The sequence below is a fragment of the Typopeltis vanoorti genome, chromosome 24 (genome assembly GCF_054136105.1).
Source record: "Typopeltis vanoorti isolate ZY-2024b chromosome 24, IOZ_Tvanoo_1.0, whole genome shotgun sequence".
NCBI classification, from domain to species: Eukaryota; Metazoa; Arthropoda; class Arachnida; order Uropygi; family Thelyphonidae; genus Typopeltis; species Typopeltis vanoorti.
The window spans coordinates 5,651,380-5,670,209 of NC_143572.1; the positions used below are offsets into that span (position 1 = coordinate 5,651,380).

The following is an 18,830-nucleotide window of genomic DNA, read 5'->3' on the forward strand; positions in this document are numbered from 1 at the left end:
AGAATGATGTTTTTCCACGATGCATAAACATGTGCTGAAGTAGCATCATCATCATGTATTGGATATGCCAATTTTGTTATCACAGTAAGTGCTCTTGGTCACATAAGCAATTTCATTTAAAAATAATAATAATAATTTATAATGCATGCAGAAAACAAAATTGACAAAAAAATAAAATACTATATTTTTTGAATATAGATAATTTTGTATATTTTTCTCTGAACTTTACGAGGGTTGTTTGAAATGTTTGGTAAAAAAATAAGTTAAATACATTTTTTTGGAAAAATTCACCGTTATTTCTCAACATAGTCTCCATCGAGGTCTACACATTTGGTCCAGCGAGTTTCCAATTTTTTCATCCCATCTAAAAAGTAGGATTTGTCAAATTGTGCAAAATAGTCATTGATAGCCTTGATGACATCCTCATTTGAAGAAAATTTTTCCCACCGAGCCAAATTTTTAAGTTTGGGAACAAGAACAGTCACACGGGGCCAAGTTCAGTGAATACAGTGGATGTGGGACCAATTCGAGCTTCAATTTGTGCAATTTTCCCATTGCAACAGCTGATGTTGGACGGTGCATTGTCTTGATGAAAGAGTACTTTTTTGTGTGCCAATGTTGGCCATTTTTTCTTCGGTTCTTCTTTTAACCTGGCATTAGTAAGGTGGGAGAATGTAACAAAAGTAGTAAGGTGGGGTCCCACACTAAACTTGCTTGCATGCAACAGCCTGTCATCTATGATGTTGAGTAGCTGTTTATGGGAGGGGAAGCTATACTGAAGCAAGATTCACTGCCATGCGTTGTTAAAAAGTTATAGTCAATTTAAAGTCTTTGGGGTCTGTGACACCCCACCTTACTAACACCGGGTTAACACGGTCCAACAATAAAAATCTCATGCATAATAGACTCTTGTTATTGTCTTACCCTTTTCCAAATAGTCTATCATGATAATTCCTTGGGAATCCCAAAAAACAGTAGCCATCACCTTCCCAGCTGACAAAACGGTCTTTGCTTTTTTCAGTGCTCTTTCACTGGGCGTTGTCCACTGTTTTGACTGCTGCTTGGACTCAGGTGTGTAGTGGTGGTGGATCCAAGTTTCGTCTACAGTCACAAATCAATGCAAAATATCCTGGGAATTGTGATTAAACATTGCCAAAGACTGTGTTGAAATGTCTTTTCGCATGCAATTTTGATCGACAGTCAACATTCGCGACACCCATCATGCACACAGCTTTTTTATGTGTCGTTTTTCGTGCAGTATATTATACATCCATTCAGTTTAGATGCCTACAATCTCAGCAATCTCACTCACTTTCACTTGGTGGTCTTCCATAACGATACATTGGATTTTATCAATCATTTCTTTCCTTCATAGTGACCTCAGTTGGGCATCCAGAGCGTGCTTCATTTTCGATGGACTTATGACCACGTTTAAACTCATTTATCCAAAAATAAATAGTCTTTAATGCTGGTGCAGAGCCCCCCACGAACAGCATCTAACTCTACTTTGATCTGCATGGCCATCCACTTCTTCAAATAAAAAGTGTTTTATCATTAATTTTCTCCATTTTTATGAAAAATGTGAACATAGTCATTTTAAATGTTTGCCAAACGAGAACTGTGCATCGCACGGGGCTAAAATTTTGCCAGGAGTCATGAAAAAGATGATATGTGCCAACACTAGTATAAATGAACAAATTGTGTCGATGTCTATTGGAAATTTACCAATCTTTTAGAACTTTGAGAACTATGCATCGCACATGGCTAAAATTTTGCTAGGGGTCATGAAAAAGATGATATGTGCCAACACTGGTATGAATGAACAAATTGTGTCGATGTCTATTGGAAATTTACCAGACTTTTTAAACAACCCTCGTAATAGTATTTCCTCCTCCTGTAAACAGCTGTAACCAAGACACACATGATATTATATGCATTCTGTTTGACTCATTCTTGTATTCAGAATTTAAATGTTGTTACCGGTTTTTTTGTCTTCTCCTTGAAAGAAGGTCATGACATATTGTGTGAAATACATAGGAGTAATTAAATTATATTTAGTTTTCTATTACATATATGAAGCCATTATTCAAAAAACATAGTATGTTCTAATGTGCATGTCTCTATTAAATAACTAGTAAGAAATTGAGGAAGATACCTGAGCTGTACTTTAGTTTGGCATACAAAATATTAATATCTTAAAATTAATACAGAACACTTACAACATCAAAGAAATGTACACATAAAAAGAAAAAAATGTACACATAAAAAACTGACTTCATATGGCTTCCCTCTTCTTGCCTGTGATGAATTAGCAGCAAACCATAGTTTGCACTATGAAATGGGAAATTTTCTCTCATAGTGTACCAAATGACAATAATTGCTTGAACCAACTTAATTTCTTTTCACAAATTAAATGCAGTTTAAATTGCACAGTTAAAGTTTATAAAAGGTAAATAACTATATTTCATAACCAAATATGACCAAACAGTAGTTTCCTGTGTATGTGAAAATGTTTGATGCCATAAGAATTCCTTATTAATTTTAATGAGTTAATATTTCACATTCCAAACAAAGTACAGTTCATGTGCATCTTTCTTTTCTTTTTTCCATATTTTTCTCTTTCAATGATTTCATTTTTCTACATGCATTATTTATTCTTTTTCTTATTAATAGATTAATAGGTCATAAGATGTACACCAATCTGAACATATCGAGGACATAGAGAATGAAAGGAAGCACAAATCAGGACTGGCAACACATACAACTGAAACCAAGCCAAACAAGTATTATGGCAACAAACCAAAATGCTCCACATAGATGACATTTTTTTTTCTCCCCCCCCCTCAAGAATGTTCAGTGGATCAGCTGAAATGATCAAACATCCTCAACAATATGACAAAAAACATTGAACGATTTTTCATCGAGTCTGGTCTTCTTTAATTCAACATGACATGTTTGGTCCCAGTAGTTCATGACTGATTGCAAACTGGTAAACAAATGCACACTTTCCATTGCTATAGCTGTTTTCAAATATGTTATTATGTACATTACCTGTTAAAACCTGTTTTTTTTTAGTCTATTCACATGTTTTTCCTGATAATGTGAAACCCAAGGATTTTCACAAACTATTAGAACTAGTCAGATTATTCTATCACTTCTGTTTCTTTCATGTGGAAGAATACCAGCAAAAACATTTCTAATTTATTACCTCCTTCTCTAATTAAACAATTATGATTCTTTTTAGTACATAGTTATGTTCTTTTCTGTTTAAATTATATTGCTCATGAATTGCTCATATTTCCGGCCTGGTTGGCCGAGTGGTTAGTGAATCCGCTCTCCAGCCAAATCAGGACTGGCAACACATACAACTGAAACCAAGCCAAACAAGTATTATGGCAACAAACCAAAATGCTCCACATAGATGACATTTTTTTTCTCCCCCCCCCTCAAGAATGTTCAGTGGATCAGCTGAAATGATCAAACATCCTCAACAATATGACAAAAAACATTGAACGATTTTTCATCGAGTCTGGTCTTCTTTAATTCAACATGACATGTTTGGTCCCAGTAGTTCATGACTGATTGCAAACTGGTAAACAAATGCACACTTTCCATTGCTATAGCTGTTTTCAAATATGTTATTATGTACATTACCTGTTAAAACCTGTTTTTTTTTTAGTCTATTCACATGTTTTTCCTGATAATGTGAAACCCAAGGATTTTCACAAACTATTAGAACTAGTCAGATTATTCTATCACTTCTGTTTCTTTCATGTGGAAGAATACCAGCAAAAACATTTCTAATTTATTACCTCCTTCTCTAATTAAACAATTATGATTCTTTTTAGTACATAGTTATGTTCTTTTCTGTTTAAATTATATTGCTCATGAATTGCTCATATTTCCGGCCTGGTTGGCCGAGTGGTTAGTGAATCCGCTCTCCAGCCAAAAGGCTGGGGTTCGAATCCCACCATTGGCATGGATGTTTGTGATTGTTTGTGAAAATACTAGTGGTGATGATGGGTGATAGATGGCGTTGGTGTAATTGTAGTTGGTGGATTTGAGTGGTAGAGATGGAGAGTTGTGGAGTAGGTGCCCTCCCTCGATAAGTCTTTGGACTCCCTGGAGGTGTCATGTAATAATAATAATAATAATAATGTAGGATTTTTACTACTACTACTACTACTGCCTTTTACCTTTTCTTCCTTACTCCACTTTACCTAGTTTATGCCATTACCTAATTTTTACGTTTTATGCATTTCTTTTCCTTTTTTCTTAGTTGCAAATAATGCTACTATTTTTTTCATTAATTTCTTTAATTTATCTTTTTGAAACTTGATACGAAGGTTTTTTTTAATTTAATGATCTTTTTGATTAAAAGATTAAGCAATTTGTATCTGATTTTTATTTACTGTATTTTCTTCACATTTATATAAATGGCATTCAGAAAGCAAATAAAAATTTGTAATCAGTTTTGGCTGTCATAACAAATTAAGCTCTTTTTTTTTATTTTTATTTTTTTATCAATAGAGATTACATTAATCAGCTGTTTTCATCTTCTCGGGGTTTAAATTCTTCTTCTGTGAGTAGCAGTACACTTCTTAATACAGAAAGCAGTTCGACACTTCGCCGAACTTCAAGCATTCGCAGAGCACAAACAGTATCAGCTGCTGGTGTTAAGCGCCGTTCCCTTCCTCTTCAGGTGAAATACACAATGGTAGGTACCAAGGATCACATTTGTTTCACTGATATTAGCAGTTCCAAGAAATATGCAGTGTTTGAAATAACATTCACTGGTCATTCCAGACACTTTTCATGACAGGGTAATACATTTTTTAAATGTTTTTAGTGTGGTCTAGAATGTTCTGTCTAGGAGGTTAATCACTTATGACTTTTGAGGAGGGAAAAAATCATCACTTTTTTGCACAGTAATGGTATTTTTAGAAAAGAGTACCATAGGTGATATAATACCTAACGCAATTTAATTAACATTTATTCTATTTTATCAAACTATCATCATTAGAGAACAGCACACAGGCAAAGGAATAAAAGTAGGTTTAAGTCAGAAATTGCACAATTTTTTGTCATGTGACTCCTACTCATTAAAGATTGTTAACCTTACAGGATGTTATCATCATACATGGGATGTGATATATACATACTCACACACAGTCCCTTGACTTACGTCCGTTCGAAGATACATCTGTGATCCCATAAGGCAGTAAAAAATATTTTCGACTATACTTTCAAACAAGACACAAGCTAGCGTAAAGTAAAAAGGTTTCTATTTAGCAACATTGCATCATGCGCAGTAGCAACACCATATTCTACAGCAACCTCCCTCAGCAATTGGCAAGTGTCTTCAACAGTTACTCTGTTGATTTTGTGTTTGAGAAATAGGTTATTTGTTTGTTTATTGTTAAATATTTTGCAATATTTTGTGTAATATGGCCACTACATGCCCAATCAAAAAACTTAGTGAAGAATCACAGAAAAAGAGGCAAGCAATTGATCTTGAAACGAAGTTACCAGTTATATAGCAACATGAAGCTGGTAAACCTGTCAATGTGACCTCCCGACATGACTTTGGATGATCTCATTCTACAGTGACGATCATTTTGAAAAATAAGGATAAAATCATAGAGACTGTGAAAGGATCTGCTTCCATTAAATTGATGATAGTGATGAAGCAACAACAAGGTCCTATCAGTGATATGGAAAAGCTACTTGCATCATGGATAGAGGACCTGAACCAAAATCATATACTCCTTAGCACTATGACCATAACTGCTAAGGCACTAAGTCTCTTCAACATGTTGAAGGAGAAAGCTGTGCCTGATTACGAATTAAACGCTTCTTCCGGTTGGTTCATGAAATTCAAGCAGAGTTTTGTGCTGCATAATGTGAAAATGTATGGTGAACCTGCAAGTGCCGATTAGAAGCTTTCCAAGAAGTTTGTGGATAAATTGAATAAAATTATTATAGAGGAAAATTATCTGCCACAGCAAATATTTAATATGGATGAGGCCTCCTTGGTTTGGAAAAAAATGTCTAAGCTGACATTCATCCACCAAAAACTAAAATCCAGCCTGGTTTCAAAGCTTTTAAAGATCATATTACGATTCTGTTAGGGGGTAATGTGGCTGGATATAAACTGAAACCATTTGTGATATGGCACAGTTAGAATACACAAGCCTTAAAAAACATTAGGAATTAGGAACCATACTTTTTCGGTTCATTATCGGAACAATAAGAAGTCTTGGATGACTCAAAAATTGTTTGAGGAGGCCTTAATCAACTTTTATGCGAGTGAAATGGAAAGCTATTGTGTGAAAGAAAATGTAAAATTTAAAATTGTATTAATTCTAGATAATGCTTCTGGTCATCCACCTTACATTGGTGATTTCACCCCAAGATCAGGGTCATGGTTTTCCCTTCAAACACTACTTTATTCATCCAAACTATCAATAAAGTAGTGTTTCTTTCAGTGTTTAAGGCTTATTATCCATGGAGAACTTTTTCACAAGCCATTTCTGCCACTGAAGGAAATGATTATGCTCTCATGCAATTATGGAAAGCATTCAATATTTATCATGCTATTAAAAATATTGTTGTGACTTTGGACAAAGTGACCTCTCAATAAATGAGTAGTATATGGAAAAAGACATTGAAAAGGTTTGTGCATGATTTTGGAAGTTTTGAAAAAAATGAAGCACTTTGTAAATTGAGTGGAGAAATAGTGGGCCTAGCAAACAACCTGAATCTCAAAGTGAATGATGATGACATAGTTCAACTCATAGAAAGTGTCCCTGAAGAGTCGACCAATGAAGAATTAGTCAAACTGGAGGAAAAAGCATGTTGCAGAAGAGGAAGAAAAGAAAGAGGGAAAAGAGAAACAAGAAGAGGTAGTTAAATAATTCACAGTGAAGGGTCTTGCAGAAATGTACTCTGAAGTTAGCGATGTTCTCAAAATGGCTGAAGACATGGACCCCAATGTTGAATGCTACTTATTAGTAGAAAAGAAAGTACATGATGCAATTGTTTGCTATAAACAAATTTATGGTGAAAAGAAGAAGAGGAATAAGCAAAGCACCTCGGACATTTTCATCAAAAAACAAAGGTTACACGCCAGAAGAGCTGCAGCCTAGTCCTTCGCATAGGGAAGGTAATGAAGATGTGATTATGGAGAAAGATTTGGGTGATTATTTTCCTGTTTTATAGTGACAGTAACAGTACAGTTTTATAAGGTTTAAAAGTTGAAATCAAAGTATACTTATTACGGTTAAGTCCCTAACCCCTATAATTCTGTTGATTTAATGTATCAACTTACGTCCTGCCGGGACGGAACCCCGACGTAAGTTGAGGGATGACTGTATTTAAAAGCCACTTCAGTCCGCTAATAAGCAAGATGGTAATTAAATTAAAGCTACCAACAAGTTATATTCTTGTTTAATCCTTTATCCAAGTTTAAGCAAACAAAGATTGCACATAAATAATCTTGTCAACTATACTACACTATTTGTATATAGAGGCATATATAAAGTTAATGTGATTCATTAGCCTCTATGTACAAGTGGCCTAGTCAGGAAATTTATATGCAAATTTTGTTTGCTTACACTTGGATAAAGGATTAAACAGGAATATAATTTCTTGGCATCTTTAATTTAATTAATTTACAATTTTTCACTCTTGTGGGAGATATATGACTTATACATTACTTCACTCTTGGTGTCTTTTCTGCTTCAGGCTCCCACTCACGAGATTGCATCCCACTGATGACATTTAACGTTCATCTTTGGGTTTGCTTGCTTCTTGGGGAGTAGTAGAGAGGCTCTGTTCAGTGGCAGGTTTTTTACCTGTCATGAGTGGACCCACCACTGAGTTTCCTTTCCTGGAGTGATTCAGGTCAGGAGTGATGAGTTCAGCAATGATTCTTTAGGGTCATTCAGTGAGATTTAGAGTGCTCTTGTAGATCATTCAGAGTTTTTGGAGCGGTAACTCTCTACTTTAACTTGCATCAGCAAAGGTCAAAACTGGTCTTGGTAGTGACCTTTCCTGTAATGCATAGCATTATACACACCTGAACGGGTGTGTGTGTGTGTGTGTGTGCGTGCGTGTGTGTGTGTGTGTGCGCGCTTTGCATTATGAGATACCAAGGCAATCAGTATGAAGTCATTAGCCTCTATATAGGAGTAACCTAGTCTTGAAGATACTTCATGCACAAACTTTGTTTGATTGCACGTGAATAAAGGATTAAACAAGATTATAATTTTTTTGGTATCTTTAATTTAATTTACAACCAAGTGAAAAGTCTTTTAACACCAAGCAGGATGGTAATCTCACACTTGGCAATAAAATTTATATCTCACCTAAAGTTATTTACAACCCACCATGACTGGCAGGATTTTCAAACCTGCAACTTATTGTTAGAGAGCAAGTGGGTATGCTATCCACTTGCTCTCTAACAATTTTTGAAAATTGTAAGAAACAAATTTTGAAAATTTTAATCCATTTTTGAAAACCACTTAGGGAATTGATTCAAACCTCAATAAATTTAGAGTCATGTCAAGTCCCCTTAGTGGACTTCAATGGTTTCTCTTGGCCTTTCAACTGATACTATGAGGATGACCATTTCTTAGATGTGAGCTAGTTTTATGCATCCAAATTTGTTGAAGTTTGGATATTTTTTTAAGGTGTAGGTTTAGTAGTCTTTTGTATTTTTGCTTACTTGGATAAATTAAGATTGCCCTTTTTCAAATTATATTTTTTTTCAACACATTCCCTGCAAGACAATCCAAAACTTAATCTCCAAATCCTAAGTGTCATAGCACTATGTATATAGTGACTGGATGTAGTCTTTGTGCTTAAAGATTCTGCAACCTCTCTTACTCTGGCTTGTTTAGCCACAGGATAGTGTAGAGCTGTAAGGCACCAAGCAAATCTAGAGTGTAACTGGTTTTAGAACAGTGGATAAGAGATGCTAATTTTTTGTATAGGCTGAATGTGGTCATTAAATTGTATTTTTAACATTTTTGTTAACTTTCTGCATATGCCCCAGATATATGGGATAGTGATGGATTTGTTGTAGTGTGTATTTTGGAGGGGGGGGGGGAGAAGCAGAAGGATGGATTTGTAGCTGTTAGCCACGAATGATGTTTTGTAATATGTACTCTCAAGGGGTATTCAGGCTACTATGACAGCACTACATCATTAAGTTTACATTTATTATTAATATTCGATCTACAACTTTCCTCCAAATCAGTCTTTTACTTGTCAGCACTCCAGTATTGTCATGCCTTTCATGCCTTTAAGGCACTTCTGACTCAATCAATCTACCTAGACCTTGGTCTTCCTCTGGGTCTCTTTTCTACCATTTTGGCATGTGCCCCAGATATATTGGATAGTGATGGATTTGCTGTAGTGTGTGTTCTGGGGAAGGTTAGCAAAACCTTTGTTGTACTTTGGGAGAGGTTAGCAAAACAGGTGTTTTGCTAACCTTTCCTCGCCTATTCTATTTAAGTGGATATATCATCTTAGATTAACTCTGCTTATTCATGCTTGAATACTAATAGTGTCAACTTCCTTTCTAATATCTTTATTTTTAATATGATTCTGCCATTGATGCCATCTGTTCACTTTCCTAATTTTTCTCAGAACCCTTATACTCCATGTGCCTTTGATCAAGCACTTTATTTCTAACCTAACTCTCAGATCCATAACTTAAAACTGGTTTGAACACTGTCTTGTATACTATTAGTTTGGTGTTTTGGCTAATTTCTCTCTTATTCCATATAAATTATTGACCTGGCTACCCACCATACCAGCTTTGCTTATTCTGTTGTCTATTTCCAAATTTAACTTTCCATCTTCACTAAAAACTATGCTGAATAGCTGAAATACTTTACTTGTTCTACAGGCTCTCCATTCAAAATGAAGTTAATGTGTTCATGTCATATGTTTTTGCCTATTTTCATCGTTTTGGTCTGATTTTCATGCCAAATTTGTTATAGCTGTCATTCAATTTATTTAGAGAAACTTGGAGATTTGCACTGGGTGTGTTTAGGAGTGTAACATCATCTGTATAAAGCAAAGAGCTACGTTTGACATCTCCAATTCCATTATCCAGCCTAATGTCACTTTCTTACATAATGTGCAGCCTTATCTTACCCCTGATTTTACATCAAACCAGCTTCCTGTATTTCCCTCAATTCTAACTGGTGACTTAGATGTACACCATGTATTGCTCTGTATAATATTCTATTTATCACATATAATTGTAGTGTTTGAACATCTTTTCTCTGGGAACCTTGTCATATATGTTTTCCAGATCTATAAAACTTAAGTACGGGTCCTTGTCATATGTCTATGATTTCTGAACTGTTTTGTCATAAAGTGAAAATCTGACCTCGACATCCTCTATTTGGCCCAAACCCAGCTTGTTCTCTTTCTATCCACAGTCTTTCTCAACCACTTTTCAAGTATGTTTGCAGAAATCTTACCTGGAACACTTAGTAGAGAAATTCCTCTGTATTTCTCACATTGAGCTTTATTCCCCTTTTTTATAGATGGAACTATTAGAGCTCTACTCCAATAATCTAGAATTTGACCTTCTGACTAGCTTCTCTGAATTATGCAGAATAGCCACTGAAAAACTTTTATACCTCCATACTTTAAACATTTCTTGTTGAATTTTATCTACTCCAGCTGCCTTTCTACATTTTAAGTTTTTGATGGCTTTTTCTACCTCAGTTATTGATATGTACTCCTGTTTGCATTTCTCTTGAAAATTTTCTACTGCTGTTCTGTTACTGCATGTTTCATTTAACTTTCTTTCATAGTAACTATACTACTCAAAACAATTAGGGGATATTCTTGTTAAAATTATTTCATGCTAAAATGTATAATTTGTTAAATTTGTAATAAATATCGATTATTTAAACAATATCTCATCAGTTACACCCTATCCATAAGTAAGAAATATTTATTCATGTATAAAGTACCCAATAGTTATTATTATTATTACATAACACCTCCAGGGAGTCCAAAGACTCATCGAGGGAGGGCACCTGCTCTACAACTCTCCGTATCCACCACTCCACTAACTGCAACTATCTTCATCTACACCACCACCATCTAACGCCAACCACCACCACTATTTTTACAAATCACAAACATCCATGCCCACAGCGAGATCTGAACCCACAGCTTTTTGGCTGGAGAGCAGATATGTTAACCACTCGGCCAACAAGGCTGGCAGTTATAATTAGTTATAATTATTTGCGGAAATTTATAATTATCCAACAGAAACTAAAATATCCCCTAATTGTTTTGAGCAGTGTACTTCAGATATCTTCAGTTTTCATGTAACTTTTATTCCTCTATATCTAAGCTTTTTTTTCAATAGCCTCTAGAACATTTTGCCACCTTTCTGATATTTGTTTTCTATATTCTTACCAAAGTCTTGTTTAGCTACTTTTACTTTTACTTGTTTAGCTACTTTTACACATGACTTAGCTCTTTTACAATTTCTGTATATTCTTTTAGTTCAGCAGTGTCAAACGTTTTAAGGAGCAGATATGGAATCGGATCATAGCTTAGTGATTGCTAATATCAAGTTGAAACTCAAGCGACAAGTAAAGGAACAGTTTCAGAATCAGACAGAGATATGAAGCCACTGAGTGAGGAAATTATAGGGAAAGTGTATAGGAAAATGCTCAAGGAAGAACTAAAATTCATTATGTAAAAGGAACTGGAGGATAGAAACAACAAAGTGGTTTTTGCAATCAAGAAAGCAATAAAACAAGCAGTCCCAGAGAATACTTCCAAAGAAGATGTGGATCTCGCAAGAGATCCATGTCTTCTTTGGAAGATTCATGAAAAAAGAGGTTTCAAGACTAAGAAAGAGATCTCTGTGGAAATGGAAGAACAGTATAGAGTAAAAATGTATTAGAAGAGACAACTCAAGATGGCCAGAGGAATAGTACAAGGATATTGATAAATACTTTGTTGAATACAGAACAAGGGAAGTATGTAATATGATGAGAAACATCAACAAGAAATCGAGTCCAAGGCATTGAGTCATAAATAAAGTGGTGAAATCTTGATGAAATAGGAAAGTGATGGACAAGATACTGCTCAGAGTTATATAAGACATGGGGAGATGTTGAGATCCAAAAGAAGTTAATTGATGATGAATTGAGGGAAATATCACTACTAAGCAGAGATGGAGAAACAAATATACTGAGGGGATGAGGTTGTAAAGGCATTAAAACATCTAAAAACTATAAAAGCCCTGGAAATGATGAGATCACTGGAAAGATGTTGAAACATAGTTGGGAGGTAATAATAGATGAACTATACCAGTTATGTAACATTGCATGAGAAGAAGGCAAAATACCGAAAGAATCAAGAATATCATTCCTAATACCTATTGACAAAAAAGGAGGCAAAATGGACTGCAAAAATTACAGGAAATGGCTCTAATAAGTCATGTGGAAAAAGTATTTCAGATGATATTAACAGAAAGAATAAGAAAACTAATGGAAAAAATCTTGAAGATGAGCAAGCAGGGCTTGTAAGAGACAGAAGTACTATTAATCAAATACTAATGTTAAGATTAATTGTGGAGAAAGCTCTTCGTAAAAATAAAAATGTTTATACCTGTTTTGTTGACTTTCAGAAAGTATTTGGCAGTATAGATCAGAAAGTGGCATTCACTGTACTCAAATCTTATGGCGTAGACAAGAATGTAGTATGTCTCTTGCAAAACATCAATGACAATGCATAGGCTACTTTGAGAAACTGTTGAGAAATAGAAGGATGGTTCTGGATAACAGAATGTACTAGACAGTGAGACCCAATATCTCCCATGCACCATTATCCTGCTTCTAGAAAGAATAATGGATGTCATAAAAGATAATATAAAAGGAATTTCAATTCAGGTTACTAAAATAAAGAACTTGCAATTTGCAGATGACATAGTCATTATTGAAGAAGATAAAGAACTAGAAAGAACAGTGCTGAATTAAGTGAAGAAAGAAAGAGATATGGGCTGATAATGAACATTGATAAAATAAAAAGCAATGATATTCATAGAGAAAAGGATTAAAGAGAAATTTAAAGGTCAACGAACAAGAGCTGGAAGAGGTTAGGAATTTTGTATACCTAGGGAGCAACATGATATATCATTTAGGCCAGCGCTTCCCAAACTGTGGGCCGGCCCCCTTGGGGACGTAGGTTTTGTTGAGGGGGGCCGTGAAATAATGAAAACAAATTTAAAATGTTTTAAGACTAAGTAAATTTTTTTATTTTAAAAGAAATGTATTTAACTTTTATTATTTCTTTTTTGTTATTTTTTATATTTAATGGAAAAATTCACACATTGATGTTGGTTCGCAAACATTGCTTCCTGCGTATTTCAACGCTTAATGAATATTAGTAAATATTGCTTATTCATATGTTTCATTTCAAAGAAGTGGTTAATTGTATTTACTTCAAATGCTCGCCAGGGAAGCTCCAAATCTTCCTGTCCCTTTCATCACGCGTTCGTAATCAGGGACTGCTGATATTGACTTTATATACATATCAAAACTCGTTTTATATTATCACTGTCATCCGAGCTAGTTTTCTGTTACCAATAAAAGTTTCGCATAGACTTCACACATGAAAAATGGTTTAAACAAGTTCATGTGGGGAGATAGTAACTCGCTTGCAGTGGTAAACAACACCCTTCCCTAACAGCCACTATACTGCAGAGGCAATCAAAACAAGTACTTTTATTATGCCAGTGAATAAGGTATGAGGAGTCTGTGTAATATATTTCTCAACAAATAGTGCGATTAGAGACAACTGGGATAAAAACACACTAATTAATGAATCACATGTCCCCTCATACAGAAACAAAACTATATGTTGCATGGGCAAACACAGTATCTAACTAAAAACTATTGTTATTAATTAGATGTGTGTGAGTTCGATTTCCCAAGGCAGCAATAAAATTCAACCGAACATGTTAAAATTCGTAAAAGTGTTAAAACTAAGTAATATATATATATATATATGTATAATGAATGTTATGGCAGTTTCACATATGGAATTCGGTTGAAGAGAGTTAGCATTTCAACTCAATTGTCAGCTATGCTTTTGTCTTTCGGTTGCACGATCTTTTGTTAATACTGCACCAATCATATGCATGTTTTAATAACCTGCCTCTGCTGTCTGTTTCACGTTAGGCTTAATTACGTTAAAGGGAGAAAAGTCACAAAAGAGAAAAATGTTCCTGGTCCGAGGGATTCCCTTGTTCAGGTAATATTCACTAATTTCATGTTATCAATCTGTGGTGTGCCAGTATCGGTAAGTGGTGATATTATTTGATCTATTTTACGTTAAAAAATTTAACCCTGAGATAGATAAGTGGCTGATAAAAAAATTTAAAAAAAAAATCCCGCAGACAATCAGAAACAGACTAAAAAAAAAAAAAAGGACAGTATTTCATATTTTACCAGAACAGCCCGCATCGTCTTCAGAACCAAACGGTAAGAGGCAAAAAATGTAATATTTGCATTTGATTTTTGCAATATTCACTGTGTATGTTTTGTATTGAATATAAATACTATAAATATTATAATAATATATCTCTCTATTACGATTTTTTTCGAGGGGGGGGGGGCGTGAAATATTTTAATTTTTGCAAAGGGGGCCCTGACATCCAGAAGTTTGGGAAGCACTGATTTAGGCTATGCGAAAGAAATAAGAGCCTCAATAACAAAGTTAAAGTAAACCTACAAGCAGTGGACAAGATATGGAAAAGTAAATCAGTGAGCTTTCTCATGAAGCTTTCTTTTTTCTGACTGTTAATGTATGTATGTATGTGTGTGTGTGTGTGTGGATTTTTCCATAGAGACAAAATGCCAAGAATCCTTCAGGATGATGTGTAATCAAAATATCTAGGAAGGATTGACTTCCATTGTTTTCTTTTTTTTTTTTTTTAATATAAATCAGATCCTAGGATGTTGGTTGTTTAGATGTGCTAAAAAGATGCTCAGTATAGCAGCCACGTGGGCAAATAAAAATGCATTATTTATGTAGCATATCAAATAGTAGTTCTTTGTAGAGTAGAGTAGCATTTAACACATTCATGTAGGGACATTTGGAACTCTGTCACTGCCAACTTAACCTTCTGGTGGGGCAAGAGAAAACAGTTTGCATATTGGCAGATGCACTACATATTGTGAAGGCTCTTTGATTGTAACAAAATTTGCATGGGGAAGAAATGAATACATTTGTTTTAAGATGTATTAGAGAACATTAAAGGAGAATGCTTTATTTGATTGATATATTTCATTGGCTAAAAGAGGTAAATATGTGAATGATCATTAATGAACCAATATGAGAATTACAAATATAAGGGAGAGAAAGAATAGGTGTGAATAGAAATACTTTCATTACTGGCAAGCGACTTACTAATAATCTTCATTTGTGATGCTAAGTGTGTGTGTGTGTGCGCCCTGTAAGTTACTGGGTGAAGTGAATAACATTGGATCCCATAAACTCTAGACATACATACACTGCTTGGAAAGAAGTCAATGGACACACCCCATGGGCAACTTATATTGTTTCATGTAACGAGTTACATGTTTTTAGCTGATATAAATTGGAAGAATATGATGTTCACAAATTAGTGCAACTGTGTCTGTGTGAAATGGCTGCAAGAAGGGAACTGATGGAATTTGATAGAGACATTGTGATAGGATGCCATCTTGCTGGCCTATCTGTATGGTAAATTGTCAACAAATTGGGTCACCCCAGGTCAACAATTAGTAATAACATACTGAGATAGAAGTGCAGGGAGTTGACTACAAGTGCTACCCACAGTGGAAGATCAACCACACTTACCAAACATGCCCTTAGGATGCTACGAAAGATAATGTATAAGAACCACCATTTGTCAGCAGACACGTTGAATGCGGAGCTGCAGGTATCAACTGGAACACGAATCTGCACAGAAACATTCAGACTGAAGGCTCACAACATTGGTTTCCATGGTAGGACAACAATGTGCAATCACCACATTACCTGAACCAACATCATGCATGACAGGCACATAGCACTGAACTAAGGTTCTGTGCTGTATACCTGTCACAGTTATAATTATGTTCTTCTGATGCTAGGTAGAAAACCTGGGAAATATTATTGATCACTGGCATCCAAAAGCTAAGAACAAATTACATTTTTACCTGTATATGAAAAAATGTTCATATACAGGTAAGTTATGTCTACAGAAGTTTATAACACAAAAAATGTGTTATAAATTTCATGCAAATTAAATTTGCAATGTTTTTGGTAAAAATTACAAATTGCCTATGGACGTAGTTAAGAAATTAATGCTTTCTACTCGAAATCATAAGTTATACAAATTGTCAAAAGCTGATTCCTCTGAATTTGCAATTGTAATCTTCAAAAATACTGTTTTTCCTTAAGTTTTGGACACCAGTGCATAGTTACACTATAAAACATTGCCCCAAATTCATTCATACTAGATCTACTTACTACTTCAACAGAACTTACTACCTCTAGTCTCGTGAGTTACTCCACGCATAATCCCACCACTGTACTATATGCAGTTAAATATCTCATTGTGCAAAAGTTTATAACTTTATACTTGCTAACATTTAATTCTTAGCCATTATTGTTTACCCACACTTCCAGCCTATTCATTTCACCCTGCAAATGCTGATATCAGTACCATCCTTGATTGTCTTGCCTATTTTCATCATCGGCAAACAATCGAAGATCTCTTATCAGGCCCTCCATATCATTAATATATATACATTAAAACAACAATGGTTCAAGGACTGATCTCTTGGGCACACTACTGGTCACCTTAAATCTACAGATTCACTCCCTCCACTCACATATACCATTTACTAATACCTATCCATCAGCAACCAACTTATCAAGCCAATAGTTTATATTCCAATCCCATATTCTCCAGTTTATATAATGGCCTATCATGTGGTACCCTATCAAATATCTTAGCAACTTCCAACAGTATCATAGTGTATTCATTCCCTTTATCCAACTTTCTGTAACATTATTGTGAAATATGAGCAAATTGCTCAGACCTGATTTCGCTTGAGTGAACCCCTGCAGTTCCTCTCAAAGTGTAGTTTGTTTGTTTGTCCACCCATTTCTGTGTGCGAGTTCTTACCAACTGCTCTAAAATCTTCACGATCACTCCAGAGATAGTGAAAGGATGTGATAGGATAGGAGAAACAACTATTTTAATTTCTTTGGCATTATAACCATCGAACAGAAAGGTAGGGTGCATAAAGAAGAGTTCAGCTGTGAGGAAAGCCTAGTTTTGGATCAGAATTAGAGGCCCTGTTAACAAGGATTTTTTTATATGATATTGTTGAGAGGGGAGGAAGATAATGGGCAAATTTGTATATGTATCTACTGTATCTACTTGTGTGGATAGGTTTAATGGTTTAAGATTAACAAAATAGTTATTCCTTCCATCACCTCACGTTCTCATCAACATACAGATTATAATAATGCTATTGCTATTCCCTATATCTTTGGAAGCTCAGGAAAAAAGTTAGAATTTTAAAGAATCTGCAGTGCTTTCAGACCTCATACGAAGCTGGCTGCCCTTATCTGCTCTCCTGAAGATCAGCTCCCTTCCCTCTCTGTTTCAGATGCGTACAAAGTTCCTTGTTCTTGCAACATGTCATATTATGGAGAAATTAGGAGATCAATCTTGAACACAAGAAATATATCTACTGTACAACTATGGTCACTCTGTTTTAGCTGACCATGTCTCTTATACTTTGCACAGAATCAAATGAGGAATAAAACAAAACTGCTGTACTTCACTGCAACAAATATAAACTTGAAAGATTTTTTTGGAATTAAGGCAGCAGATTTTAAAAACCAACCTGATCTAAATAAATATGGTTGTTAAATTTTTATGGTTGTTAGATACAAGAAACATTTCGCAACTTATGGCAGCTTGGGGGGGGGGGGAGAGAGAGAGAGAGACTTTTCATACTTGGAAGCTGAGAGAGGCTATGGTCATGAAACATTGTGGGATTTAGGTACTTCTCATGATGTGTTGAGAAAATGGCTACTTGGGGAGGGGGAAAGAGAGAAAGTGTTCATACCTGGAAGCTGAGAAACTGTGGTCATGAAACATTATGGGATTTAGTTATTTCTCCTGACAATTGGAATATGCTGCCATTGGGTTTTGTTAGTGTATTTTCAGTGAATGGTGTGTTCAAAAAAAAGATGTGATAAATATTTAGACATTGTATAACCCACAAAACCTCTCTCCCCCACTGATGATTCCCAGACTCCCTGGAGGTGTCAGAGTATGTATATAATAATATATATTCTGACACCTCCAGAGTATGTATATAATAATAATATTTTAATTATCTTTGAACTAACACCCAAACTAAATATATAAATAAACATATGAATTTTTTTTTAGCATGCTCTATTAATTCCATGTCGTTTAATGCGATGTACCTTAAAATTTTCAATCAGCTCTTTTTAGTTTCCCTTCAGTGTAGCACGAGTATAAAAGATTGTACAGATTATATGGGATGGGTGTTAGCTCTGTAGCACAATATTTGAATAAAGCTAGACTGGAAGACTTTGGCATCTAAGTTGTATATGGTATTCTCTGATGTCTCCTTTGCCAAAAATCCACAGGAGACATATGGTGCTGATTGTCTGGTATGGGTGATTTTTTGCCTTGGATATCTCGTGCAGGGGCTGAAGGAAGTGATTCCAGGAGGTCAGCTTTATCTTTAAGCATAAGAATG

General features: G+C 35.0%; 1 protein-coding gene across 1 annotated transcript in view; it reads left to right on the forward strand.

The window, feature by feature from the left end:
- Mhcl (Myosin heavy chain-like) overlaps window positions 1-18,830 on the forward strand; it is a 719,798-nt gene that overhangs the window by 268,747 nt on the left and 432,221 nt on the right. Inside the window, exon 15 of the mRNA XM_090414205.1 lies at window positions 4,531-4,717. Coding sequence (XP_090270331.1) covers window positions 4,531-4,717 — 187 coding nt within the window. The remainder of the gene's footprint in view (window positions 1-4,530; window positions 4,718-18,830) is intronic.